The sequence below is a fragment of the Chiloscyllium plagiosum genome, unplaced genomic scaffold, assembly GCF_037043375.1.
Source record: "Chiloscyllium plagiosum isolate Xiang-an unplaced genomic scaffold, Cpla_swu_hap1 HiC_scaffold_4, whole genome shotgun sequence".
In the NCBI taxonomy this organism is placed as follows: Eukaryota; Metazoa; Chordata; class Chondrichthyes; order Orectolobiformes; family Hemiscylliidae; genus Chiloscyllium; species Chiloscyllium plagiosum.
Window position 1 is genome coordinate 115,762,173 of NW_028270142.1, and position 27,508 is coordinate 115,789,680.

Below are 27,508 nucleotides of genomic sequence, written 5' to 3' on the forward strand. Positions count from 1 at the left end.
GGCTGAAATTATGATGTCAGGAAGGTGGACTCCTGACAATGGCCATGGGACAGAAGGGTGACATATGGCCTCTGAGTGAACTGAGAATGTTTATCAAAAGAGTTAAGCAGGAATCGTGAATCAAAAGGGATGCCTGGAAAAAAATCAAAACTTACCAGAATCAGCTAACATTGAAGAGAAACGCAAGAGGAGGAGGAAACATTGCATGCTCGAACTAATTTTAGCTTGGATCACAGAGCTTACATCAATTGGACAGCATTTGCATCAAGTTTGGGGCTGTTTATCGAATAGAAATGTGTGAAAAGAAGTAATTTTTCAAAGAGCATAAAATTGTTTTAAAGTTAGTTATAATGGTGTTGCCACACCTTTAAATAGGAAAAAAAAGTGGAAGTAGTTAGAAAAGATTTCAAAAGTGGTGATCATTCTTGACAAACTTCAGAACAGTATGAGGAAGTCACAGATGGGGGAACTGGAGGGTATGTGGTTTTAAAGTTGCTGCATGTAAGCAAGCACGTAGAATGGGGTATCCCATTGTATTTTTTTTTTTAAATGCTTAGAAGGGGGAAAAATAATATGATTAAGCCCATTTTTTTTCAGATTGTATGTAGTGGGATGAGCTCTAGGACCATTTCAACATATCCATAGTTTAGATATAGACCCAAAGAGATTAATTTTCAAATTTGCCAAGGAGGCCAAAATAAGATTTAGCATGTGTTTGCAAATATAAAAGAAGTTTGCAACAAGTTATTGGTATAAAGGGAACAAAGGTTAAAACTTCAAAGATGCAATTTGTGGCCAGTAAAATTGTGGTGAGATTGGGATAAAAGCAGTAATCATACTGTACAGAGCAGAGTGATTTGGGGTTCAAGGTTCAGAGAGACATTGGATACATCACCTGTAGTAGAGCAGGCACTTTTTAAAAAGAAATCGAATTAAATTTTAGATTTTATTACAAGTCATACAAGAAAATGTTAGACACTAATGATCCTAAGTAAGGTCTTTGCACCTCACTACTTATATAGTACTGGGCTTCATCCTTTAGGACAGAGATTAAGACTTTAGGAATGTTACAATTTGGATTCAATAGGATGTCCAGAATAAGGAAATACAAGTGTGAAAGAAGAATGAAAGAAATATAGATTATTGATCCATAAATTCATACAGAGCAGGAAGGGCCCTTTGACCCATCAAGTCTGCACCAAAATAACCACTACAAATGCGCGAATCCCACTTTCCTGCACTTGTCCTATATCCTTGTGTATGATTGTAATTAGGTTAGCCAGGTAGATCTCATAGAATATGAGCTCCCTGACTGGGGCTGTTAATCTGTTCCAATCAGGGAGTCCTGGCTGACAGATATAAACAGGAGTGTCAGCCCAGGTGACTCTGGAGAAGGAGCACGCAGTGTCCACCAACACCCTTAAGCTGTTCAGGGAGAGGTGTAGAATGTTTTATTTCCCCCTCCAACTCTATTTTGATTTAATCCCTGTCCTCCCCTTCACGGTTTGATCACGCAGCATTGCCCTTTGATGAGAAGGGCACTGCTTGTCACTGGCCACTTGGGTGTTTCCTTTGGTGGGTGCATGGGTGCTGGGGAAAATAAAAGCACTACCGCAGTTAGGCAGTAGTGTGGAGCTATTTTTTTTTAAAAAAAAAGGAATATCAAAAAAAAAGGAAAAATTAATAAACAGAAGTGTCAGGGGTTAGGTTCACTCAGCTGGTCTGAGGGAGCTGGATCAGTGGCGAGGAGTCTCCACGTGTTAATGGAGGATGACTTGGTGACAGGAAACTAGACTCTGTGGTACTATTTTATAGTGAATGTTATGATATTTCAAGTTATCATTCAGATATTTTTTTAACGGTTATAAGGTTTCCAGCCTCCACTACCATTCCTGGGAGCATATTTCAGATTCTCACCACCTGCTGAGTGAAAAGATGCTCTCTGAATCTCTTGCCCCTTACCCTAAAACGATGCTGTCTTGTGATTGACCCCTCACCACATTGAATACTTGTCCAACTTCTTTCCCCAGAACCAGATTCAGCACTGCTGCAGGAGCTTGCATGGTACTACCTTTTAAAATAATTAAACATTGGGACAGGTGTGATAGAGTTTTAGAAGATGATAGCAGAAATCAATGATACACAAATGTATAGGCTGTAGGATATAATTTCAGATGCAATAGTTGAAACCGAAAATATACAAGCAGTCAAGTTCAACTTAGGATGTTTGGCAAAAGGATATGAAAACAGGTTGGATGCTTGTGATTGTGACTGTTTGCTTGTTTAGTGAGTAAACATTGGCATATTTTTGTTGGGTGAATAGCCTTTTTTCAGTTTCTAACTTGTGTATGTTTTGAAGCTAATTATGTTATTTAGTTGTAATCCTAACAAAATACTTGTGTATTATATATTTAAAATTCATTGGTATATTGTTTCAAATGAATTAATGGCCATTTAATCTGACTGAGTTCAGGTAATGTATGTTTTGAGAAAAAGGAGAAACTCTCAATGAATGGAGAGGCATGCTAGTCAGGTTCCTATGTTGGCCCCTTCCCCTAATATTCCATTTAATTTCTTTATCGTGTTTGTGATGTGCATTGTGCCTTCTTTGGCTTCTGTGACAGTTTCTCAATGTCTGAGTGTATAAAATATACCTGAATTAGTTGAAATAAGCACTTACTCATAAGTGAACAGATGGGGAACAAGGTTGACATGATCTATGCTATTGATATCTCTAGTCAACCAAGCATTCTGCAATTAAATTGTACTCTTTCAGTTTGTGATGTAGACAGGTTGTCTTGTAACTAAAGTCAATTTCTATTGCTTACAGAGTCCTTTTGCCCTGTGATTTGTGAGCTATTTCACGTAGTGCACGTGGAGTGAATGCTATTAGAAAGGGAAATGTAACCTCTTATGAACAGATGACAAAGGGTAGCGTGGTTTCTCCCTTTTTGTTTTGTTGTTTGCCTGCAACATGTTTTTCCATGATTGTTTTACAGTTTGCACTTGTAGAGTTTTACAGTAAAGAAAGAGCTCCCTTCAGCCCATTGTGTCCACACTGATCATCAAACATCTGTCTACTTTGCACCCATTTCCAGCACTTTACCTGTATCCTTGTTTGCTGTTCAGATGTTCACCTAAATAATGCTTAGACGTTGCCCTTTCAGGTAGTGAGTTCCAGATATCTTCCACCCTCTGGGTGAAAAACATCTTCCTTAAAATCCCTCTAAACCTCTGCACTTTACCTTAAACCTGCGCCCTATGTTTATTAATCCCTCCAATAAGTGAATTTTGCTTTTCCTATCTATTCTATTTATGTCCGTCAAACTTTTGAACATGTCAATCATCTGCTCCCGCAGCCTTCTCTGCTCCAAAGAAAACAACCTTAACCTACCTAGTCTGTCTTCATAACTGAAACACTCCAATTCATGCAAATTTCTGCTGAATTTCCTGTGTACCCTCTCTAGAGCAATCACATCCTTCCTATAGTGTGGTGACCAAATATAGTCCTCCAGCTGTAGTCTAATATCATATACAGATACATCATAACCTCTATGTTCTTGTATTCAGTGCTTTGACTAATAGAAAAAAGTATCCCATATGCTTTCTTAACCACATTATCTACCTGTCCTGTTTTGTGGGCATGTATACTATGGTTCCTCTGATCCCCTGTACTTCCTAGGATCGTACTCCCACGATTCATATTGTACACCCTAGCCTTTTTAGTTGTCCCAAATGCAGTACCTCACATTTTTCAGAACTAAGTTCCATTTCCTAATGGTTTGGATTCTTAAAAAAAAATCCCAATCTTTGCACTCTGAGAGAGCGGTCCTGTGGGCCTCTGCATGATGACAACTTTACTCTTAGATTAAACTAACTTGATAGGGTGATAAAATCTTGAGAGAATGTTTAGCACGGGAGATGAATGGCCACAATTGGAAGATACAGCCATTGAATCAAAAAAGAGCGTAGGAATTAGAGACAAGTTAAGGCACAAGGGTGTTTGGTGAGGAGATAATTTTAATGCAAGGAGTCTGACAAACAAGACAGATGAGTTGAGGGCACAAACTAAAACATGATGTCATTGTTATCATTGAAATGTGGTTAAGACAGAGGCAGGATTGACATTTCTGAGGGAGTTAAGACTGCGGATGCTGGAAAGTCAGAGTTAATAAAATGGAGAGCTGGAAAGAACACAGCAGCTGAAGCAGCATCAGAGGAACATGGAACATAGAACCTTACAGTGCAGAACAGGCCCTTCGGCCCTCGATGTTGCGCCGACCTGTGGAACCAATCTGAAGCCTATGTATCCTATACTATTCCATTTTCATCCATATGTTTATCCAGTGACTATTTAAATGCCCATAAAGTTGGCAAGTGGACTACTGTTGCAGGTAGTGTGTTCCACACCTTTACTACTCTGTTTAAAGAAACTACCTCTGTCATCTGTCCTATATCTATCACCAGTCAACTTAAAGCTATGACCCCCTCATGCTAGCCATCACCATCCGAGGGAAAAGGCTCTCACTGTCTATCTTATCTAAAGCTCTGATTATCTTGTATGTCTGAATTAAGTCACCTCTCTACCTTTTTCTCTCTAACGAAAACAGTCTCAAGTCCCCCAGCCTTTCCTCATATCATTTTCCTTCCAAACCAGGCAACATCCTAGTAAATCTCCTCTGAACTCCTTCCAAAGCTTCCACATCCAGCAAGAGAGTCGATGTTTCAGGCAGGATCCTTCATGAGGGTTTACATCTCAACATTCCAGAATGGAGGGTCTTCTGGTAAGACAGAGGAGGAGATAAAACAGGAGGAGGTGTTGCTGTATTGATTAGAGAATCAATTATGACAGGAAGTAGGAATGACAGCCAAGAAGGCCCCTCAAATGAAGCTCTATGGATAAAACCTAAAAACCAAAAAGGAGCAATAATATTGCTGGAAGTGTACTATATACTCCTTAACAATTCAGAAGAAATAGAAGAGTGGATACCTTGGTAAATTTAGAAAAGTGCAAAAGTAATAGGGTAGTGATAGTAAGGGATTTTAACTTCCAAACATTAACTGGGGTAGTCATGATGTGAACAGGTTAGAAGGAGTGGAATTCTTAAAATGCATACAGGAAAGCTTTTAAAGCCAGTACATAGTAGGCCTTACAAGAATTGGGGGCAGTCCAGCATTTAATCTTCAATAATGAAACCAGACAAGTGATTGAATTATTAGTGGGGAAGCATATTGCAGACAGCGATCATAACTCTGTTAGATCCAAGGTTGTTATGAAGAAAGATAAGGATTCTGAAATCAAAATTCTAAACTGGAGGAAGGCTGATTTTTTTTTTTAAGATCAGATCTAATTTGGTTAGAAAGGACTGGGAGCAGATACTATTTAGATAAATCTGTATCAGAGCAGTAGGATACATTCAAGAAGGAAATAGGAAGAATATAGTGCTGCATGTTCCCATAAAGTCAATGGGTAGGATGAACAAATGCGGTAAACCCTCAAAATCAAAGGCTAGACAGGATTCGGTAAAAAGGAAAAGGGAGGCTTATGGCAAATGCAGAGGGGTCAGAAAAGCAGAAGCCATAAAGGAATACAGAATGTGCAAAGGAAAACTTAGAAAGTAAATTAGGAGAGGTTAAAAAGGGGCATGAATGAAAAATGATAAGTAAAATAAAGGAAACTCCAGAGTTGTTTTACAAGTACATTAAAGGTAAACTAATCTCTGGGATCTGATCAGGTGTATTCCATGACATTATGGGAAGCTAGGGGAGAAATTGCAGGGTCCCTAGCAGAGGTATTTGTATCATTGATAGGCACAGGTGAGGTGCCAGAAGAATTGGAAGGTGGCTAATGTTGTGCCATTAAATAATAAGGGCTGCAAGGAAAAACCAGGGAGCTGCAGATCAGTGAGCCTGCCGTCAGTGGTGGGTAAGATGTTGGAAAGGCAAGGACTGAGTAGGACTAGTCACCAGGGCTTTGTGCATGGGAAACGTGTCTCACAAACTTCATTGTGTTCTTTGAAGACGTGACCAAGAAGATGGATGAAGGCAGAGAGTTGGATGTTGTCTACATTGACTTAAGCAAGGCCTTCGAACAAGGTTCAGTATGGTAATAGGAAACTTGACATTGGGAGACAGAGGGTAGTGGTAGAGGGCTGTTGTTCGGTCTGGAGGCTCGTGACTAAGCAGTGTGCTGCATGTTGTTTGGCATGCTTGCCTTTATGCATTTCATACAGCAGTTAAGACATAATGTTCCTGCTGTAAGCCATGTTTGGGTTACTGTCTACAATTCTGGCCACCCTCCTACAAGAAGGATGTTATTAAACTGGAAAAGTGCAAACAGGATTTATAAGGATGTTACCAAGACTGGAGTTTGACTTCTAAGAAAAGGCTGGATAGGCGGGACTTTTTCTCCCTAAAGCATAAGGGGCTGAGAGGTGATCATACAAAGATTTATAAAATCATAAGGAACATAGATAAAGTGAATATCTAAGATAATCTTCCCAGGATAGAGGGTATAGATTGAAGATAAAAGGTGAAAGATTGAAATGGGACCGGAGGGGCATCTTTTTCACACAGGGTGGTGCATGTATGGATTGAGCTGCCAGAGGTGGTGGTGGAGGCAGGTACAATTACAACATTTAGAAGATATTTGAACAGGTACATGGAAAGGAAATGTTTAGAGGGCTATGGACCGAACACAGGAAAATGAGACGAGTTCAGTTTAGGAAACCTTGTTGGCATGGATGTTTTGGGCTGATAGATCCATTTCCATGCTGTATGTTTTTATGACTCTATAAGTAGGGGGGGGAAGAATAGAGCTCATTACGGACCATAGTGTAATATGTGCCAGAGAAGAGGTAGAGTTCTAAATAAATAAGTGGGAAGCGATGTGGGTATAAAAGTCTTTGTGAGGGACTGTGATACACTTAAGAAAATTAGCATAGACAGAGGGGAGGTTCTGAGTGCTCTGACCAGAGTGTATTACAGCCTCAGCAGTAAATCTCTGCTCTTGTATTCTCACCCTCTTAAAATGATTGCTAACATTGAATTTGCCTTCCTAATTGCTAACTGAACCTGCAGGTTAACCTTAAGAGAACCATGAACTTGGACTCTTAAGTCCTTTGGTGCTTTAGATTCCTGAAGACTTGCCCCATTTAGAAAACAGTTTACGTCTCTACTCTTCCTACCAAAATGCATAACATTGCACTTTCTCACATTATGTTCCATCATTGACATTTTTGCCCACTCTTTCTAGCATGCCCAAGTTCTTCTGCAACTTCCCCACTCACACAACACTATCTATCGTTGTGTCATCTGCAAACTTAGCAACAATGTCCACAATTCTAGATTGTTAATGTATAATGTGAATAGATTGGATTCCCTGCAGTGTGGAAACAGGCCATTTGGCCCAACAAGTCCACACCAACCCTCCAAACAGTAACCCACCTGACTCATTTCCCTCTGACTAATGCACCTAACACTATGGGCAATTTAGCATGGCCAATTCACCTGACCTGCACATCTTTGGATTGTGGGAGGAAACTAGAGCACCTGCAGACACTGGGAGAATGTGCAAACTCCACACAGACAATTGCCCAAGGTGAAAATCAAACCCAAGTCCCTGGCGCTGAGAGACAGCAGTGCTAACCACTAAGCCACCGTGTCACTAATGTGATATCACTATTTAAGAAAGGTGATAAGGAAAAGCCAGAGAACTAGACCGGTGAGCCTGACATCGGTGGTCGGCAAGTTGTTAGAGGGAATCCTGAGGGACAGGATTTACATATATTTGAAATGCATGTATTTACATGCATTGGATGTGACCTATATGGACTTCAATAAGGCATTCAGCAAAGTTCCTCATGGTGGACTAGTTAGCAAGGTTAGATCACGTAGAATAGAGGGAGAACGAGATATTTGGATACAGAACTGTCTCAAAGGTAGAAGAGAGAGAGTTGTGATGGATGGTTGCTTTTCAGACTGGAGACCTGTGACCAGCAGTGTGCCACAACAATTGCTGCCGGATCCACTGCTTTGGATATGAACATAGGAGGTTTGGTTATTAAGTTTGCAGATGACACCAAAATTGGAGGTGTATGGACAGCGATGTTACCTGAGAGTACAATGGGATCTTGATCAGATAGGCCAATGGGCTGAGGAGTGGCAATTGGAGTTTAATTTAGATAAATGTGAGGTGCTGCATTTTGGAAACACAAATTAGGGCAGGACTTATGCACTTAATAGTAAGGTCCTGGGGAGTGTTGCTGAACAAAGAGATCTTGGAGTGCAGGTTCATAGTTCCTTGAAGGTGGAGTCACAGATAGGTAAGATAGTGAAGAAGGCATTTGGTATGCTTGCCTTTATTGGTCAGTGCACTGAGTATAGGATTTAGGATGGCATGTTGCAGCTGTATAGGACATTGGTTAGACCACTAATGCAATACTGTGTGTAATTCTGGACTCCCTGCTATTGGAAGGATGTTGTGAAACTTGAAAAGGTTCAGAAAAGATTTACAAGACTTGTTGCCAGGGTTGGAGGGGTTGAGCTGAATAGACTGGGGCTGTTTTCCCTGGAGCATCGAAGGCTGAGAGATGACCTTACAGAGGTTTGTAAAATCATGAGGGGCATGGTTAAGGTAAATAGACTAGGTCTTCTCCCTGGAACTAGAGAGCATAGGTTTAGGGCAAGAGGGGAAAGATTTAAAAGGGACCTAAGGGGTAATTGTTTAATGTAGAGGGTGGTGTGTGTATGGATTGACCTGCCAGCAGAATTGGTGGAGGCAGGTACAATTGTATAATTTAAAAGACATCTGGATGGGTATATGAATAGGAAGGGTTTGGCGAGATAGGGGCCAAATGCTAGCTAATCAGACCTTTACTTTAATCTGGTCAGCATGGACAAGTTGGACCAATGGATTTGTTTCCTTGCTGTATAGCTGTATGTCTCTATGACCTTCCCTTGATGAAGCTGTGCTGACTCAGCTGTATTTTACCATGCAGTTCCAAATACTCTGTAATCTCATCCTTAATAATGGACTCTAAAATCATACCAATGATTGGGTTCACGCTAACCAGCCTATAATTTCCTGCTTCTGCCTTCCTCACAAAATCCATCTCGTATACATTCTGTGAATTCCTTTTCTTGAGATCTGTTACCAACTTCATTTTCCTTGCCAACCTGCATATTGAAGTCACCACCATTGTAATAGTCTCTTTCATACATGCCTTTTCAAACACCTGATTTATTTTCTTCCCCACATCTGATTACTGCTAGGAGGCCTGGACACAACTCCCATCAGGGTTTTTTAAAAAAAAATCCACAGAGAACTGCAAATAGAGTCATACAGTATGGATACAGACCTTTTGATCCATACTGACCAAGTTTCCCAAACTAAACTAGACCCATTTGCCTGTGTTTGACCCATATCTGTCTAAACCTTTCTATTTTATGTACCTGTCCAATTGTCTTTTACATGTCTTTGAACCTGCATTGAAAACTTCCTCTGGCAGTTCATTCCACACCCAAACCACACACTATATGGAAAAAATTGCCCCTCAAGTCCCCTGTAAATCTTTCTCCTTTCACCTTAAAATTATGGGCTCTACTTTTGAATTCCCCAACTCTGTTCCCCCCATGATTTTTTTTATTGCTCTATATTGTCACTCCTCTATCTTGTATGCTCCAGTGAAAAAAGCTTATTCAGCGTCTTCTTACAACTCAAATTCTCCAGTCCCAGTAACATCCTTGTAAATAATTCTGCACCTGCTCCAATTTAATAATATTTTTCTTATAGCAGAGTGACCGGAACTGTATACAGTACTCAAAATGGCCTCACCAACATCCTGTATAATTGAAACATGATGTCCCAACTCCTATAATTAATGGTTTGAGCAATGAAGGCAAGCCAAATGCCGCCTTTATCACTCTGGCTACCTGTGAAGAAACAAAACCAGAAAATGCTGGAAACATTCAGTAGGTCTGGCAGCATCTGTGGAGAGAAAGCAGAATTCATGTTTTGGGTGCAGTGACCCTTCTTCAGAACTGCTTGTAGCTAGGACGAATTTGATATATATGCAGAAGATGGGGTAGGAGGAGAAGGGAGAAAGGAAAGCAACTGGGCAGAAAAAGGAATGGATAAAGCTCAGCCTGGGCAAATCTTAGATCTTAATTTAAATTTTGAAAATGTCCTATTGGTCTTTTAGTTTGTAACATATAGATATTCTCCCTTTTGTCTTCAATCTGAAAATAGCCATTAATAGTCAAATTAGTAGCTGCTACCAACCAGTGAACTTACGCCTTTCCTGTGATGTCATTGTTTTCTGTAACCAGCGACTTTTCCCCAGGGCAGGATTGACTGGCACGAGGGGTCATAGTTTAAGATATTAAGAGACAGGCACAAAGGGGACATCAGAGGTAGGTTCTTTACGCAGAGAGTTGTGATTGCATGGAATGTGTTGCCACCAGCAGTGGTGGTGGAAACAGAGTCATTAGGGACATTTAAGCGACTGCTGGACATGCACATGGAGTGCATGAGGGGTGCATAGGTTAAGTTATTTTATTTTACGTCAGGATTAATTAATGGGCGGAAGGGCCTGTTCTGTGCTGTACTTTTCTATATTCTGTGTTGGGCCTGCAGACCTAGACTTCAATTTATCCTGTAAACCTGACAAACTGAGCCAAATAAACAAAACTGAGGGGCACAGACAGGGTAGACAGGATGATACTTTTCCTTTGGAGGAACGATCAATAACTAGAGGGATGTAGATTTAGCATAAATTGCAGGAGTTTTAGGGGTGATGTGAAGAAATCTTTTTCACTCCAAAGATGCTGGGAATCTGGAACCCATTCCCCGGAAGGGTGGTCGAGGCAGAATTCCTCATATATTTAGATGTGCACTTGCAATGCCAGGGCATACAAAGTTATGGGCCAAGAGCTGAAAATAGAATTAAAATGGCTAAGTGGTTATTTTTGAGCAACTAAGTCCTTAGGACTGAAGAGTCTTTTTCTGTGCAGTAGACTTCTATGACTCTATGATAGTATAGAGTTGTATGTGGCAAGCAGGGCATTTGGAAATGGAAAGAATAGGCATGTACAAAACAGACTCAATTGTAAAGCAGGATTACAGATAAATCAGTTGCTCCCATGCTGGAACTGAACCAAAATGATTTTAAACTGATAGTTTGGGAAGCCATTATTTTCATTCAGTCATCCTTGGACAGAAATGGCATTCAAATTCTTGTTTTGTTTTCCTTGATAGTTGTATCTTTGATTTTTCATCTCTCAATAAATAAAAATCAGTCTCAGTAGAGAATAATGAAGAGAAATAACATTGGCCATCATAAAACAGAAAATGCTGGCGTTGTGAAGACATTAGCAGGGCAATGGCAGATTGATTGGGCAATATGTGAATTCATGTGGAAGCTGCTTGTGGATGTTATTTTGAAGAAGTTGCATAAATCTGAAGAACAGAAAGGAAGCTAGGATGGAACTGTAGAATATACAAGTAAGTAATCATAATAACACCAGGGAAGGATCTTTCATGTTGACTGGCTGGTTGGTATTTTTCTGATTTTGCACTTCAGATCAGTTAAAAGGGATGCATTCCATATGACATTTTTTAGTTCTATTTTGTATAGTACTTCCCAATCAATCAAGTTAAATTTTCAGTGGGCGGCACGGTGGCACAGTGGTTAGCACTGCTGCCTCACAGCGCCTGAGACCCGGGTTCAATTCCCGCCTCAGGCGACTGACTGTGTGGAGTTTGCACGTTCTCCCCGTGTCTGCGTGGGTTTCCTCCGGGTGCTCCGGTTTCCTCCCACAGTCCAAAAGATGTGCAGGGTCAGGTGAATTGGCCATGCTAAATTGCCCGTAGTGTTAGGTAAGGGGTAAATGTAGGTGTATGGGTGGGTTTCGCTTCGGCGGGTCGGTGTGGACTTGTTGGGCCGAAGGGCCTGTTTCCACACTGTAATGTAATCTAATCTAAATGCCAGTCTTGTTGGCCTGCATTGTAAAAATATTCAGTCAGCTAAATATGCTCTGCACTAGCAGATGTGCATCTGACTTTGGTAGTGTAATTTGTCTACATCCACTGGAAGGTTCCATTGAATTCTCTATGCTTTCCACAATCATTTTTCTGTACAGAGAAGGAACAGATTTGAGAATAAAGTTTGGAAAACTCTGGTCTTGTGATCAGGATTGGTGGTATTATCAGCATGTGTAAAATTCATAATCAGCCTTATACAGCCTAATTAAGTCATATATCATTTAGTATTTGAGGAAATACAAGCGAACTACATGCATGTTACTCAGCATATTCAATAGTGGAAAAGACAATACAATGAAGGATTGATAGTTCAATTACAACTTTGTATTTAAGAATTTAAATGATGAAATGAAAAATAGACTAAAGGAGTCTGACGTTTTCTTTTGTCTTCTCAACAGTCAGATTAGAAGGTGATTTCAATAGCAGTGGTATCTACGTGCCCAGCAGTCTGACCAAGGCAGTAGCTCATCGGCATATTGCAAGGTCAGTATTTCTTTATTGATCTGATTTATATTAAATTAGTCTCATTATATTTTACAGATTTTCACAACTTGAAGATTAATTTGAAGTGTATAATTTAGAGGCTGAGTCTTGCTCTATGTACTGTCTGTGAAGATTGTACATTAATCAATCATGCCTGAATGACAATTCTGTGAAAGGCAGTCCCAAGAGAGAGTAACCTTGTCTGCATTGCTTCTTGTATCACAGTGACTGAAAAGGCAAACCTACATGCAGATGTAACTTGTAGCCCACATTTTGTAAGATGTTGACAAGCCAGTTTGAGTAAGACCATTACTTTTACTATGAAAATAGAATACCTACTATCTTAAAAGAGTTCCTTTCAGGAGCTGATAAACTTTGACATTTTGGGCAGCAGCATCATCCTGCCTCCTGAGAATTGATTGAAACAGGCGAAAGTAGTTCTATATTTCAGAAAACGAGGAAGTGGAGCTGGTTCAGGCTGCTCATTCTTTAGTCTATAGTATTTGTAGTGCATTGGTCATATTAAGATTCCTGCTGCTGATTGGTCAGCAGCAGAGATTGGATGATTAAGGATAGCGAGATATCATTGATGAGAAGGCTAACAATTTTGGCTGTGATGATGAGGAGGAGGAGGAGGAGGAGGATAAACCTGCATTGCAGTCTTGACATGTTATACTGCCAATGCATGATGGGTGAGATAAGTCTAGATTTGGAGCATTAAGTATTCTGGTTAATAAGTTAAGCGTATTTAACAATAGCTAGCATTTTCCATTCACTATACAGGTAGTTCTCCTATAATGCAGTAGTTGCATTCCTGTGCGATGCTGTGTTATAGAAAATCATGCAATAAAACTAATGGGGCCTATGGGAAAAACAGGGTTGGGATGAACAACCAAAAATACCAATAAAAATTGAAAGAAAAGTAGTAGTTAGCCTAATACAAATGGTAACATAGTCTAAGTAATTTTAATTATATATTTTAATGAAATAATTCAGCAAATTTAACATTAAAATCACTGACTACAGCATTGTACCTTTCAAGAAGCTCTTCACCAGAAAGCACGCGAGCCGACTGACCACGTGATGCCAACACTGAGTCCAGTCTTCTGCACACCATTACACCAAGTGCCAGGGATGGGAATTGCAAAACAGTGAATAGGAGTTTGCTTTATAAAATTAAGGTCCACAGTTCACAATTCATGTTATAGCCAAATCATGTTTAAGAAACGGGTGTTATAGGAAAACTACCTATATTTTAAACAGTTGTTGTTTCTAGAATCTAATGTATAGGACATAGCCTATTTCCTCATTGTAGACAATTTGTAAGGATATTGACCATCCTGACCCAGTCTGGCCTAGATATGACTCTAGATCCACATGAATGTTGTTGACTCTTAACTACTTACAAAATGGCCCAGAAAACCAATCTATTCAAGGGCAGTCGGAGATGATGCAATATGTGCCACCCTTGCCAATAGTGCCCACATCCCTTGTAAGAATTATTTTTTAAAAATGCAAGGCACTTTTAACAAAAGGTAATCAATGTTTATAACTAAAGAAACACATTGCTTTCAATAGCCCTTATATAATATAAAATAAAGACTCAACCCTTTTGACCTCACCCAAAAGCTTACAGACCCTCAAACCTCAGTGAAGGGTTGCCATGTTTCTACTTTAAAGTTCCATGTTCATTTGATTGTTCCTGTTTCTTGTTTCTTTCTGGAAGATTTCTACAATCAATCAGTGCTAGCTTCTTTAGTTGCTGTCTCTTCATCAGATCCTGCTATACGGCTCAGTTACTCCTTAACGTATGTTCCTTCAGCACACGTTCTCAACAACCAGTCATCCTGTTTAACACCTTAAACCTTCCTTTTTGAAGCTTTATTTCTTACTAACGTCTCAGCCAGTGAGGACTTTTTTTTTCTTTTGTCCTGATCTGATCTCAGTTGTGGGGAAATTGTTGGAGGTGATTATAACTGATAGGATTTATGGACATTTAGAGAGGTAAGAATTGATCAGTATGGTTTTGTGCGAGGAAAATAATGTCTCACAACCTTGCTTGAGATTTTTCAGAAAGTTATCAGAAAGGTTGATGATGGTAGAACAGTAGACATTGCTTATTTGAATTTCAATAAAGCCTTTGACAAACTTCCCCGTGGTAGACTCATTAGTAAAGTTAGGTCATATGGGATTCAGGATGAGCTTGTCAATTAGATATATAATTGGCTTAGCAGCAATAGAAAGAGAGTAATCGTAGATGTTTACTTTTTGGACTGGAAACCTGTGACCAGCGGTGTTCTACAGGGATTGGTTCTGGGTTCTCTTTTGTTTGTCATTTACATAAATAACTTGAATGAGAATTTTGAAGGTATGGTTAGTAACTTTGCAGATGACACCAAAATTGATGGCATAGTGCACAGTGAAGAAGGTTTTCTAAGATTACAGAAGGTTCTTGATACAATGAGTCAATGGGCTGAAAAATGGCAGTCGGAGTTTAATCTGGATAATTGCAAGGTGTTGTATTTTGGAACAACAAACAAGGGTAGGGCTTATACAATTAATGGTAGGACCTTGGGTAGTGTTGTAGAACAGAGGGACCTAAGGATGCAAGTGCATAGTTCTTTAAAGTTTGCATTAATAAAGGCATTTCGTACGCTTACCTTCATTGCAGACCCTTTGAGTTGAATATATGAGTTGGGATGTTACATTGAAGTTATACTTGATATTGATGAGGCCTCTTCTGGAATACACTGTCCAGTTCTGGTTGGCCAGTTATAGGAAGGATATTATGAAACTGGATATTGTTCCGAGGAGATTTACCAGGATGTTGCAGGGAAGGTTTGAGTTTCAAAGAAAGGCTGGATAGGCTGCAACTTATTTCACAAGTGCATAGGAGGTTGAGAGGTGACCTGATAGAAGTTTATAAAATAATGAGGGGTATAAATACATGATAGTTTTTTTCCCTATGGTGGTGGATTTAAAGACTGGGAGCACATTTTTAAGGTGAATTTTAAAAAGACCTAAGAGCAATTTTTTTTACACAGAGGGTGGGTCGCATGTAGAATGAATTTTCTGAGAAAGTGCAGGGTGCAGATACAATTACAACATTTGAGCGACATTTGGATGGATACATGAGTCGGAAAGGTTTGGAGGGATATGGGCCAGGAGCAGGCAAGTGAGACTGATTTAGCTTGGGATTATATTTGGCATGGACTGGTTGGACCAAAGGGTCTGTTTCTGTGCTGTATGACTCTATGGCCATTTTGGAGACTGTCAAGCTGTACTGCTGCACATCCTTTATTCTGTGAATGAGCTGCTTCTGTCTGAAAGAAGCTTGCATCATCATTTACGTTTTAATAGTTCTGTGTTCCTGAAACAAAACTGTTTTTGTGTTTGTGTTGTAAGGTACCTTGTTGATATGCCATAGTCCATTTTTTTCTGTCTTCTACTATTTACTTTTAAAAACACTGAACTATTCACCACAAGACATCTTATAAATTACTCAATTAAGTCAATTTGAACATCCTTCTAGACACCCCTATACCACCAACTGAACTAGAAAATGAAACTGAATCTGTTATCTTCATAATACATATAAAATAGAAATGCAAATAAGACTTAAAGCTGTACATGCTACTATCCAATTTAGAAACCTTCCCACTCTCTCTCACGTGCACAGACACATGCATTCACACAGACGGACAGACGGAGCATGCACACCAAATAGCCCAGTGTGCATTGTTCCAATATATGTCCTGCAGGCAAAAAGTCAGGGTAAATTCAACACAGCGAATTACTGCTCAGTCAGACTACTACTGCCCAGTCAGACTACTATCAATCGCTATGGAAGGGTGGTCGACGAGAGTCATTGCCCTTGACATGAAGGTCACATTTGACCAAGTCCTCAAAAAACTAGTGTCAATGGGATTGTGGTTGGAATCGTGAGAAAGATTGTTGCAGTTACTAGAGGTCAAATATCTCAGCAGAACTACTTAAGGATAGTATCGTAGTTCCAGAAGTGAACAAAGTTTCCTAATATGACAAACCAAGGCTCTATGCAGCTTGAATGCAGTCACCCAATGAGTTGTAACCTAGGATATCGGCAACTGATTAATGAAATCTTGCTTTTTCCTCTGCTTAAGGTAAAGGCCAACATTGCATTTTTAATCTCTTTGTAAGTAAGTTTTTTTTTTGATACATCCACTGAGTCAAGGATTGTAACAAGTGCAATCACATCCTAAGGTGGGAGTTGAACCCAAACCTCTGGCTGTGAGGTAGGGACACTGCCACTATATCTCAAGAAATATTTTGCTTTGGGATTTATGATACCTTGAATTATTTTTCTAAATCTGCATCAGCAATTGCAGTGCTTGATCCCAGGATCCTTGTCAATTAATGCTACAGCAGAGGTTAGTGGCCACAATTCTTAACATGACATGTGAAATAGGCAATGCACTGTCGTGAGGCTCCCATCTGAAGACCTGAAACTTTCTACAAGGCATGAGGTTTTGGAAAACAATTGAGAGCATAGAGACACAGGGCAACTGTTCTAGTTACGTCATTATGAATTCTATTCATATTTTCATTTTCCTTCCTGTCAAAAGTAATGTTAAAAAAGGACAAGGTTTGGCTTAGTTTAGGGAAGTTTGAATGCAGTTTAATCAACTAGTGGATCCTTTCAACAATTTTGAAATAATGATCATCATTTATGGTTGCTTGTTGTACTGTTAACCTTCCGTTTGAGATAGTTCTTGAAGTTTTAAATGCAATTGAGGTTAATGAAGATGTTTTCTTCTCCCAAGCTTTTTAGACTTTGTACGTTGTTTTCACAGTCATGAAACCAGGCAGCCTAAGTCAACCAGATGATTTAGATTATGAGTTGTGCTTGCTACCTGTGTACAAGTGTCTGTTTGCAGGTTTTGATTGTTTTCTTCCTTCTCCTGCCTCTTCCTTTGTGTGATGTCCATGCACCCTCATTGTTGCCATTAGAACAATCTCCAGTTGTTGATGTTCCTCTTCCTTGTCTTCACTGTGCTGTGCATAATTACCTCAATTAGATTTTGCTTTTGAAGTTATCCATTTATTTTTAAAGGGTTTGTGCCAGTGTTAAGTTAAATTAACATTTACTAGAAAGATGAGGCCTATGTTTTTTGTACAATCTAACTAATTATTGTGTATTCACAGTCGTGCTGTGCAGCGTAGCCTGGCTATAATCAGACTGGCCAAGCAGAAGAAATCTAAGAAGAAAGAATACTGCATGTACTACAACAGATTTGGAAAGTGTAATCGAGGGGATGATTGTCCCTACATACACGACCCTGAAAAAGTTGCAGTTTGTACAAGGTGTGTCTCTATCTGTGAATTTGGTGTCTATTATCTGGTGAAATTTATTATGCTGATCAAGCAGGGAAACTACTTGAGAATTACAAAAAAAACTGGGACATGAGCGATTGTGTGCAAACGAGGAACCCCATTCTTTTGCAGAACTATATTCATATCAGATGTCAGACTTACCAGGATGCAAAGGGAATTTTAGGTAACACTCCAATTATGCACCTCAATACTAAAACTTTCCATTTTTCCTGTAACTTTACCTTGTTTCAGTGGTATGTATTCATTATGCAAAGTGACTACTATGCGGTCAAATAGTAATTCTTTGGAACAGTTGCAATCATTCATGATTGGGCCCCATGACAATTTGTATGCTCCATTTCATTTTTGGCAGATTCCTACGTGGAACATGCAAAAAAACTGATGGGACATGTCCTTTTTCGCACAAAGTTTCAAAAGATAAGGTAGGAACTTTATCAAAAAAAGAAAAGTTAACTTAAATGCTTGTCAGTTCTTGAAATTGATTTCTTAATGCATTTTTAATGTATCATACTTAGAATAACATAATCTGTTCTATTTTAGTTAAACATCCCTGTGCCAATTATAATTGTGTGATTGACATCAACATCCTTGAACCGGGGGAGAGGAAGCTTGACCAGGGATTCTCCTTGTGATTGTTGCATAATGAATGTGTACAATGTGTGAGAATAGACAAAGTATACCCCAGATGTCCTTCCCCTAATTCATTTGAATATTAGTCTGCCAGCAGGAGTTTTACCTGCACATCCACCAACGTCATTTATTGTATCCATTGCTCCCAATGCGGTCTCCTCTACACTGGGGAGACCGGGCGTCTCCTCCTTGCAACCTTCTCCCCAGCCCCACCTCCTCCCATTTATTTCTCCACTCTGGAGGCTCCCTGCCTCCATTCCCGATGAAGGGCTTTTGCCCGAAACGTCGATTTTCCTGCTCCTCAGATGCTGCCTGACCTGCAGTGCTTTTCCAGCACCACTCCATTCTAGACTCTGGGTTCCAGCATCTGCAGTCCTCACTTTTGCCTATTAGTCTGCCAGCAGCCATTGAGATATAAAGGACAACAATTTACATGGAGTTCACAGAAAGTTTTCTAGATAGCTTCTTCGAAGAACACATTCAGAAACTGGCTAGAGATTCTAGACCTAATATTGTGCAACAAGATGGATTTAATAATGACCTCATAATGCAGGCACCCCTAATTTGCGAAAGAGAGGAGGGAATCCAAGACTAGTACATAAGGGCAATTATGAGCACATGAAGGGAAAGCTAACTAAACTAGCAAATTGGATTTGAGGGATTGATCAATAAATAATATAATGGCTGACATTTAAGGGGATATTTCAGAATATACAGAATTGGATCAGCCAATGAAAGTGAAAAATTCCAAGGGAGAGCACTCATTAACTAAATTAGTTGAAGATAGTATCATTACTTAAGGCAAAGTCATAAATACCCAAATTTGGGTGGCAGAACAATAGAATGGCTAGAATATGAAAAGCAGCAAAGATTGACTGAAAGATTAATAAAGATGGGAAAATTATAGTATGAGAGATAGCTAGCTAGAAATATAAAACATGGATTGTTTAATTTTGTGTATATTTAAAAATGAAGAGAGTTAATAAACTGAATGTTGAATCTATAAAACTGAGTTTAGCGAATGAAACGTGAGGAGGTGGCAGATGAAATGAGGTTGCATAACTCTTCATTGTAGAGGGCGCAAGTAACATCTCCAAAATGTCTGCAATATTGAAATAGAAGGGGGAAGGAACTTGAACAAGTTACAATCAGTAGGGAAGTGATTCTGAGTAGATTGTTGGAGTTATGTGCTGATGAGGGCCTAGGTCCTGATGGACTTCATCCTGGGATCTTAAAAAACACAGGTAGTGAAATAGTTGATGCTTTGGTCTTTATTTTCCAAAATTCACTAGATTGGAGAAGATTCAATTAGAATGGAAAATAGCAAATGCAACTGTTTTACTTCAAAAAGGAGTTGAGACAGTAAACTGGAAACTGCAGGCCAGTTAGCTTAACATTGTTATAATTAACATGTTAAAAATTATTCCTAAAAATATTATTGGAAGGCATTTAGCTAAGTTCAAAGTAATGATGCAATGTCAACATGGTTTTGTGCAAGGGATTAATGTTTAACCAATCTATTGGAATTTGTTATAGAATAGCATACCCTTCAGATAAAGGCAAACTGATGGATGAATTTTCCTTGGATTTCCAGAAAGCATTTGATAAGGTACAACATAAAGGTTATTGTGGGAAATAAAAGGTGATGATGTGGGAGTAAACATTGGTATGGATAGAAGATTGTCTAGCTAACAGGAAATGGAGAGTCAGTATAATGGGTCAGTTTCTGGTTGGCATGATGTAATGAGTGTACCAAAGGGTTAAGTGCAGAGGCCTCATCCATTTATGATCTATATAAATGATTTGAATGAAGAGATCAAAGGTATGCTTGCTAAATTTGCAAATGGCACAAAAACAGGTAGGAGAGTAAGTTGTGAAGAGGAAGGACTTAAGGAGCCTACAAAGGGATAAAGGTAAGTTATATGAGTGGGCAAATATGAAGTTGTCCTTTCTTCACAAGAGGAAGGAAAAATAAACATTTAATCTCAATGGTGAGAGATTGAAGAGCTCTGAAATGCAAGGGGGTGTCCTAATGCATGATGCACAAAAGTTTAAAATTCAGGTACAGAGGTTAGTAGAATGTTATTGTCTGTTTCAAGGAGAATTGAATTCAAATGTAGGGAGTTTATGCTTCAGTTATACGCAAGGCATTGGTGAGACCACGTCTGGAGTACTGCTATAATATTAGTCTCCTTATTTAAGAAAGAATGTAAATGCAATGGACGCAGTACAGAGAAAATATCCTAGACTAATACTTAGGATGGCCAGGTAGTCTAAGGAGGAAAGGTTGAACAGGCTAGGTTTGAAACAGTTAGATCTTAGCGGGTAAGAGGCCGCTTGACTGAAACATAGGAGTTCCTGAGGGGTCTTGACAGGGTAGATGTGTTTGAAAACTATTTTCTCTCTAGTAGGGAAAAGAAATTGAACTAGGATTACTGTTTAAAAGTAAGGGATCACTCATTTAAGACAGAGACAGAATTTTTTCCCTCCAAGAAGGTGGTGAGTCTTGACAGGCAGTGGAAGCAGAAACTTTGAATGTCTTACGCAGAGGTGCATTGGTAGATTCTTGATGAGCAGAGAAGTGGAAAGTTATCCAGAGTAGGTGGGAATATGGAATCATCAGATCTGCCATGGTCTTATTTAGCAGCGGAGTGAGCTCAAACAGCCGAGTGGCTTACTTCTGTTTCTAATTTGTATGGTTGTACTTAGGGCTTGTTTTTTATGGTACCTTACATGATCACAGTATTTTCAAGTATTTTATAGCCAATATAGTGTTCCTTTTTTTTTTCCAGGATTGTAACTGTTCTAATGAAAGAAATGTAACAACCAATTTGCAAATTTTGATAATAGAACATAGAAATATACAGCACTGAGCAGGCCCTTTGGCCCACGATGTTGTACCAAGGATTAATCCTAATGTAAAATAAAATAACCTAACCTATACACACCTCAATTCACTGCTGGACATGTGCATGTCCAGCAGTCACTTAAATGTCCCTAATGTCTCTGCTTCCACCACCACCACTGGCAACGCATTCTATGTATTCACAACTCTCTGCGTAAAGAACCTACCTCTGATGTCTCCTCTATACCTTCCTCCTAATATCTTAAAACTATGACCCTCCTGCCAGTCAGTCCTGCCCTAGGGAAAAGTCTCTGGCTATTGACTCTATCCATGCTTCTCATTACCTTATATACCTCGATCAGGTCACCTCTCCTCCTCTCCAGAGAGAAAAGTCTGAGCTTAGTCAACTTCTCTTCATAAGACAAGCCCTCCAGTCCAGGCAGCATCCTGGTAAACCTTCTTTGCACCCTCTCCAAAGTTTCCGAATCTTTCCTATAGTAGGGCGACCAGAACTGGACACATTATTCCAAGTGTGCTCTCATAAGGGACTTGTAGAGCTGCAGCAAAACCTCGTGGCTCATAAACTTGATACCCCTGTTAATGAAAGCCAAAATACCATATGTTTTTTTAACAACCCTACCCACTTGGGTGGCAACTTTGAGGGATCTATGCACTTGAACACAAAGATCCTTCTGTTCCTCCACGCTGCCAAGAATCCTGTCTTTAATCCTATATTCAGCATTCAAGTTCGACCTTCCAAAATGCATCACTTCGCATTTATCCAGGTTGAACTCCATCTGTCATTTCTCAGCCCAGTTCTGCATCCTGTCTATGTCGCACTGCAGCCTGGAATAGCCCTTGATACTATCAACGGCACCTCCAACCTTTGTGTCAACGGCAAATTTACTAACGCACCCCTCAACCTCCTCATCCAAGTCATTTATAAAAACTACAAAGAGCAGAGGCCCAAGAACTTTCCACCTACAACCACTCTCTGTCCTCTATCAGCTAACCAATTCTGAATCCAGATAGCCAAATCTCCCTGTATCCCATACCTCCTGACTTTATGAATGAGCCTACCATGGGGAACCTTATCAAATGCCTTGCTGACGTCCATATACACCACAAACTCTGCTCGACCTTCATCGATCTTTCTTGGCACCTCCTCAACGAACTCAATAAGATTTATTAGGCACGACCTGCCCCTCACAAAGCCATGCTGACTGCCTTTAATCACACTACGCTTTTCCAAATATCGATAAATCCTATCCCTCAGAATTCTTTCCAAAACATTACAGACCAGATGTAAGACTGACTGGTCTGTAATTGCCAGGGATTTCCCTATTCCCCTTTTTGAAAAGAGGAACAACGTTCGCCTCCCTCCAATCCTCCAGTACGACTCCTGTGGAGAGTGAGGAAGCAAAGATCTTCACCAGTGGCTTAGTAACCTCCTTTCTCGTTGCCCAGAGCAACCTAAGATAAATCTGGTCTGGCCCTGGGGACTTATAAGGCTTAATATTTTCCAAATTTTCCATCACATCAACTTCATCAAACTTGATCTGTTCAAGCCTGTTTCCCAGCTCCTCAAAGTTCTCATTCACAACAAGGTCCATTTCCTTAGTGAAAGGTGAAGCAAGAAACTCATTTAGCGTTTTACCTATCTGCCTATGAAATCTTTATTGCACATCCTGTCTCTCTCAAGCTCTCTTTCATGATTATTCTATCTTGCACCTTTACTTTTGTACTCTCAGTCCCATTCTCTTTCCACACTCTTGATAACATGGGTGGGCGGCACGGTGGCACAGTGGTTAGCACTGTTGCCTCACAGCGCCAGAGACCCGGGTTCAATTCCCGCCTCAGGCGACTGTGTGGAGTTTGCACATTTTCCCCGTGTCTGCGTGGGTTTCCTCCAGGTGCTCCGGTTTCCTCCCACAGTCCAAAAATGTGCAGATCAGGTGAATTGGCCATGCTAAATTGTCCGTAGTGTTAGGTGCAGGGGTAGATGTAGGGGAATGGGTCTGGGTGGGTTGCGCTTCGGTGGGTCGGTGTGGACTTGTTGGGCCGAAGGGCCTGTTTCCACACTGTAAGTAATCTAATCTAATCTCACATACACTTCTTCTCACTTATTACCCCATCTCTCTCAATTACACATATCATTCACCAAGACTTTGCGAATATTGATTAGAAGTGAGAAATTCTCACCCCCAAGCCATGAGTGCTAAAGGCCATTGTACTGTAGTTGTTATTCTTTATAATGTTAGTCTCCATTGTTCAGTATTTAAACTTAGTTAATCAAATTGTCCCAATCAGAGGAGTTAATTGAAAAATCCCAGAATATCTTGATTCACAGATGTGCAACGTAACTTGCGATTTCATTGATAAGTTATGCATAGTATATAAATTAAAACTATAAAACGTTAGTGTGATCTGAAGAGAATTGATTGGCATCTTGACTAGTCTTGAAGGCACCGTCTCTCATTTTGTTTAAATGATTTGCTTTTCTTCCTTCTCATTCTTGAAATAGTCGCCATGTTTACTTCTGAATCCGTTCGCAGTGATCACTGTGACTGAAGTGTGAAATAGCTTTTTAAAAAAATGAGTGCTTAGGTACATCAAACACAGTTGCAATTCTTCAGACTTTTAAAGAACTGGCATTGATGTAGAATGCCCCAAAGCGCTTTGAAAACAATGGTAACCTGTTAAATGTAGACAGTGTTGCTACGTACAATATAAAAATATGTGTTTATACTGTGGATTAGGGAGCATCTCTACAGGGGTAGGTAATAAATGAGCCAAATGATAAAGTAATTGTAATTGTATCCATTTGGGCAAATTGAGACTATTCCACAGTGCTTCTGACCTGTGCAATGTGAATGGTAAAGAAGCTTAGGGAGTCCAAAGTTGAGCCGCTTGCTGAAATACATTCTGACAGGCTAAATGATATTTATTTGGTTTTTCCAGTTTTGGTCAGTATCTGAGATGGTCATCCCCTGCCACTGGTCAGCCTAGGGTTGAATGCCATCTGGATCTTGCTGCAAGTGAGCATGGGCAACTTAATTATCTGGAAAATTGTGAATATAATTGAAGGTATAATTATCAGTGTGCAGTCCCTTCTTATCTCGATAATGGAACCAAGATCATTGATAAAATAATTGAAGATAGTCGGACCTAGGAAACTGGACATAATTGATCAATTAGCTTATTAGTGTTTATGAGAAATGTCAAAAGAAGTGCACTTAAATATGCAAGACTCTATTCTTTATTTTCAAACTTTTTGTTGTCCACTTCTCTTTTATCCTTACAATTTTACAGTACCATGAGAGAGGGAAAAAGTTTGAGGGTGATAATTGAGATCATCATACAAATATGAACCTTTCAAGCACTTTTCTAGCTGCCTGAAGACAGGAAGTACTGACTATTTAAGTGCTGTAGCCGGCCACAGGTCAAAAATGCTCGAGTGTTATTTGCAAACTATAAGACCAGCATGTTTGATTTATTACTTATGGGAGCAGGAAGCCTCTAGGAAGCAGAAACAGTGTTCCCAGTCCCACTGCTCTCCGTTAACCTGTATTATTACAAGGACTGGTGGAGTTAGGGCCATTCATCACACTCTCAGGCAGAAGCAACAAAACGCCGATAACTCGACCAAGCTCATTTTTTACAATTGCTAAATATGCAGCAAAAAAGCCTGGGAAAATCAAACAGGCGATGATTAAAGCAATTTGTTCTCACAAGTAGTTCAAATAGATTAATCCATGTCTCCATTATTTGGAAACTTTGTAAGTCTATATATTTAGAATTTTTTTACTTTTTGTCTGGAGAGTGTTACTACCTTTTGAATCAGTACGCATTATTGTTGCAAAGGCTGCATAGTAACAAATAAAATTAGATATTAACCCCCTGAGCCGTGTATAGGTCAGCCACCTGCATCTTCTTTTTCCTCCTTATTCCCAATCCAAGACTGTGCTACCTTTGAGCTCCTGACTACAATTACATAATAAAGCACCACTAATAGAAATTTATAGCAGGATCACATCTCACTGAGGGAAAGCTAGAGATAGGAGATATTTGTTGTCAGTGGGATAATCTTAACAGAATAAATCTGGTGTTTTCGGGTCGAATTGAATTTCAAGTGAGGTTCCCACGAGGCAGTAGACACTGATCACTCGATTGATCTGCATAAAGGATAAGTCTAGTTCTGTGTGAAACCTGGTTTGCTAGGTATCTGCGGGTTAATTTTAACTAATCTTATCTCATTTTAAATCTGGAGGGAGCAGCAATTGGCCGCTTCCTTCTTTTTAAATATCAATATTTCTTTCTTAATGGCAAGGGCTGTGTTCATGTATGTATGCACAGAGCACTTAATAAAAAGAAGAGTTATACCAGTCTTGAAATGTTAACTCTATTTCAGTCCACATATGTGGCAGACCTGCTGGGTTTCTTCAGCATTCACTGTGTTTGCACAGAGCACGTTCTTTGTTAGGAGTGTTGAGGGTCAATTTTTCAAGACTTGGCATTGCTTATCCAATATTTGTGAAACAAAGATTGAGTACCACATTGGCATAGCTAGTTCACAAATGCTGTGATGTCACCAGGATGAAGAATGGCTCCACCAGACAAAATACTGGAAATTCATTGGGAATTACAAGTCCTAACCCTGATCTTGGCATCTCTTAATTTTATTTTGGAAAAGAGGGGAGGTGAATTGAGTGTAGGCTGTGGTTCATGCATTGTCAGTTCCTGGAGGACTCTTGACCATTTGAATGACTAGTTGCCTCCACTGAAACTGGATTTCAGAGTCCCTGGTGTCTGGAAACCAAATATGGGAATTAGACCAATTTAGAGCAGATATGTTCTCAGTGCACTTCTTTAGATGGCTAGAATAATCCTTTGGAGAACTAAGGTGCAACTGTGAATATGGTCACAGAACACCTTTGGGGTAGTGATTCAAGGATCCTTTATGATAGAGCGTAGGCCTCCATTTTCCTTTGCAGATAAGGAAAGGGCTCCTTTAAGTGGGGGTGAGTGTAGTAGGGCAGGGTTGGGTCAATTAACAGTGGAGATGACTCTGCTGATATAGCCCTTGGAGCTGTTCAACTTAGCAAGACTTGTCAACAAATGCTCCTCTCCTCCTCTTACCACCACCATCCCCAACACCACCCATCTTATACCTTCAAGATTTAAGTACAGTGGCAGCACTGAGTACCATTTGCAAGATGCGCCACAGAGATTCTGCAAGACTCCCTGTACAGCACCTTCTAAATCCTTGACCTCCACCACCTTCAAGGGCAAGAGCAGCAGATGCTTGGACACACCATCTTCTGTGTGTTCTCTTCCAAGATCCTGATTTGGAACTATATTGCATTTCCTACGCTATTATTGCGTCAAAACCCTGGAGCTGGCTGTCCATTCATCCTAAAGACTGCAGCAGTTCAGGAAGTCGGATAGTTAGCAGTGTCTTTTAAGAATTAATGATGGGTAGTAAATACTGGCCCAGCTGGATACTCAATAAGTTTGCATGGTAGGTGATCAAGGACGTGATGGTGAGTGGGGCAGGCACTAACTCAGCACAGGAGGAGGGGGCCATTGCATTTGGGCATAGGATAATAGGTTACAAGAGTGGAGCATAAGGAGAGTATGAGGCTGAGTACTGCAAGAATATTTTTGTATTTGGTTCTGGGGCATTTTTGTGGGAGGGAAAGTACTCTTTAGAAGTGATAAGGTATCCTTTGGGATTGTGAAAAGGTTCAAGCATGCAGAACCCTATTAGGGCCAATAAAACTGTATATAAGTTGTCCAAAAGAGTGCAGTTTGAGTGTATTTGAGCGTGCATGGTTATTTAAAATAATTATAGGATTTGAACTTCATGATTGATTTACAACATGCACATTGGGGTGCATGTTGATGCATTGAAGGACAGTTGGATGGCTCAGAGGTACAGGGTGGCAAGGATCGCTCATGGAGAGCGATGGGATGAAAGCAGGAGGATTGTTTTCTGTTATATTGCTATTTTGGACTTTATTTTCTGCCTAGGCAGCTTCTTATTAACTTCCCTTGTTGGCTGCCCCCTCTCCCACAGTCCTCCAGAGTCCTTCAGATTGAAAATAATGGTCATGTTCACAGAGGTGGGATTT

General features: G+C 39.9%; 1 protein-coding gene across 1 annotated transcript in view; it reads left to right on the forward strand.

The window, feature by feature from the left end:
* Nucleotides 1–27,508, forward strand: part of zc3h3 (zinc finger CCCH-type containing 3) — a 272,870-nt gene that overhangs the window by 157,819 nt on the left and 87,543 nt on the right. The window contains exons 6-8 of the mRNA XM_043687898.2: nt 12,442–12,526; nt 17,711–17,869; nt 18,252–18,321. Coding sequence (XP_043543833.2) covers nt 12,442–12,526; nt 17,711–17,869; nt 18,252–18,321 — 314 coding nt within the window. The remainder of the gene's footprint in view (nt 1–12,441; nt 12,527–17,710; nt 17,870–18,251; nt 18,322–27,508) is intronic.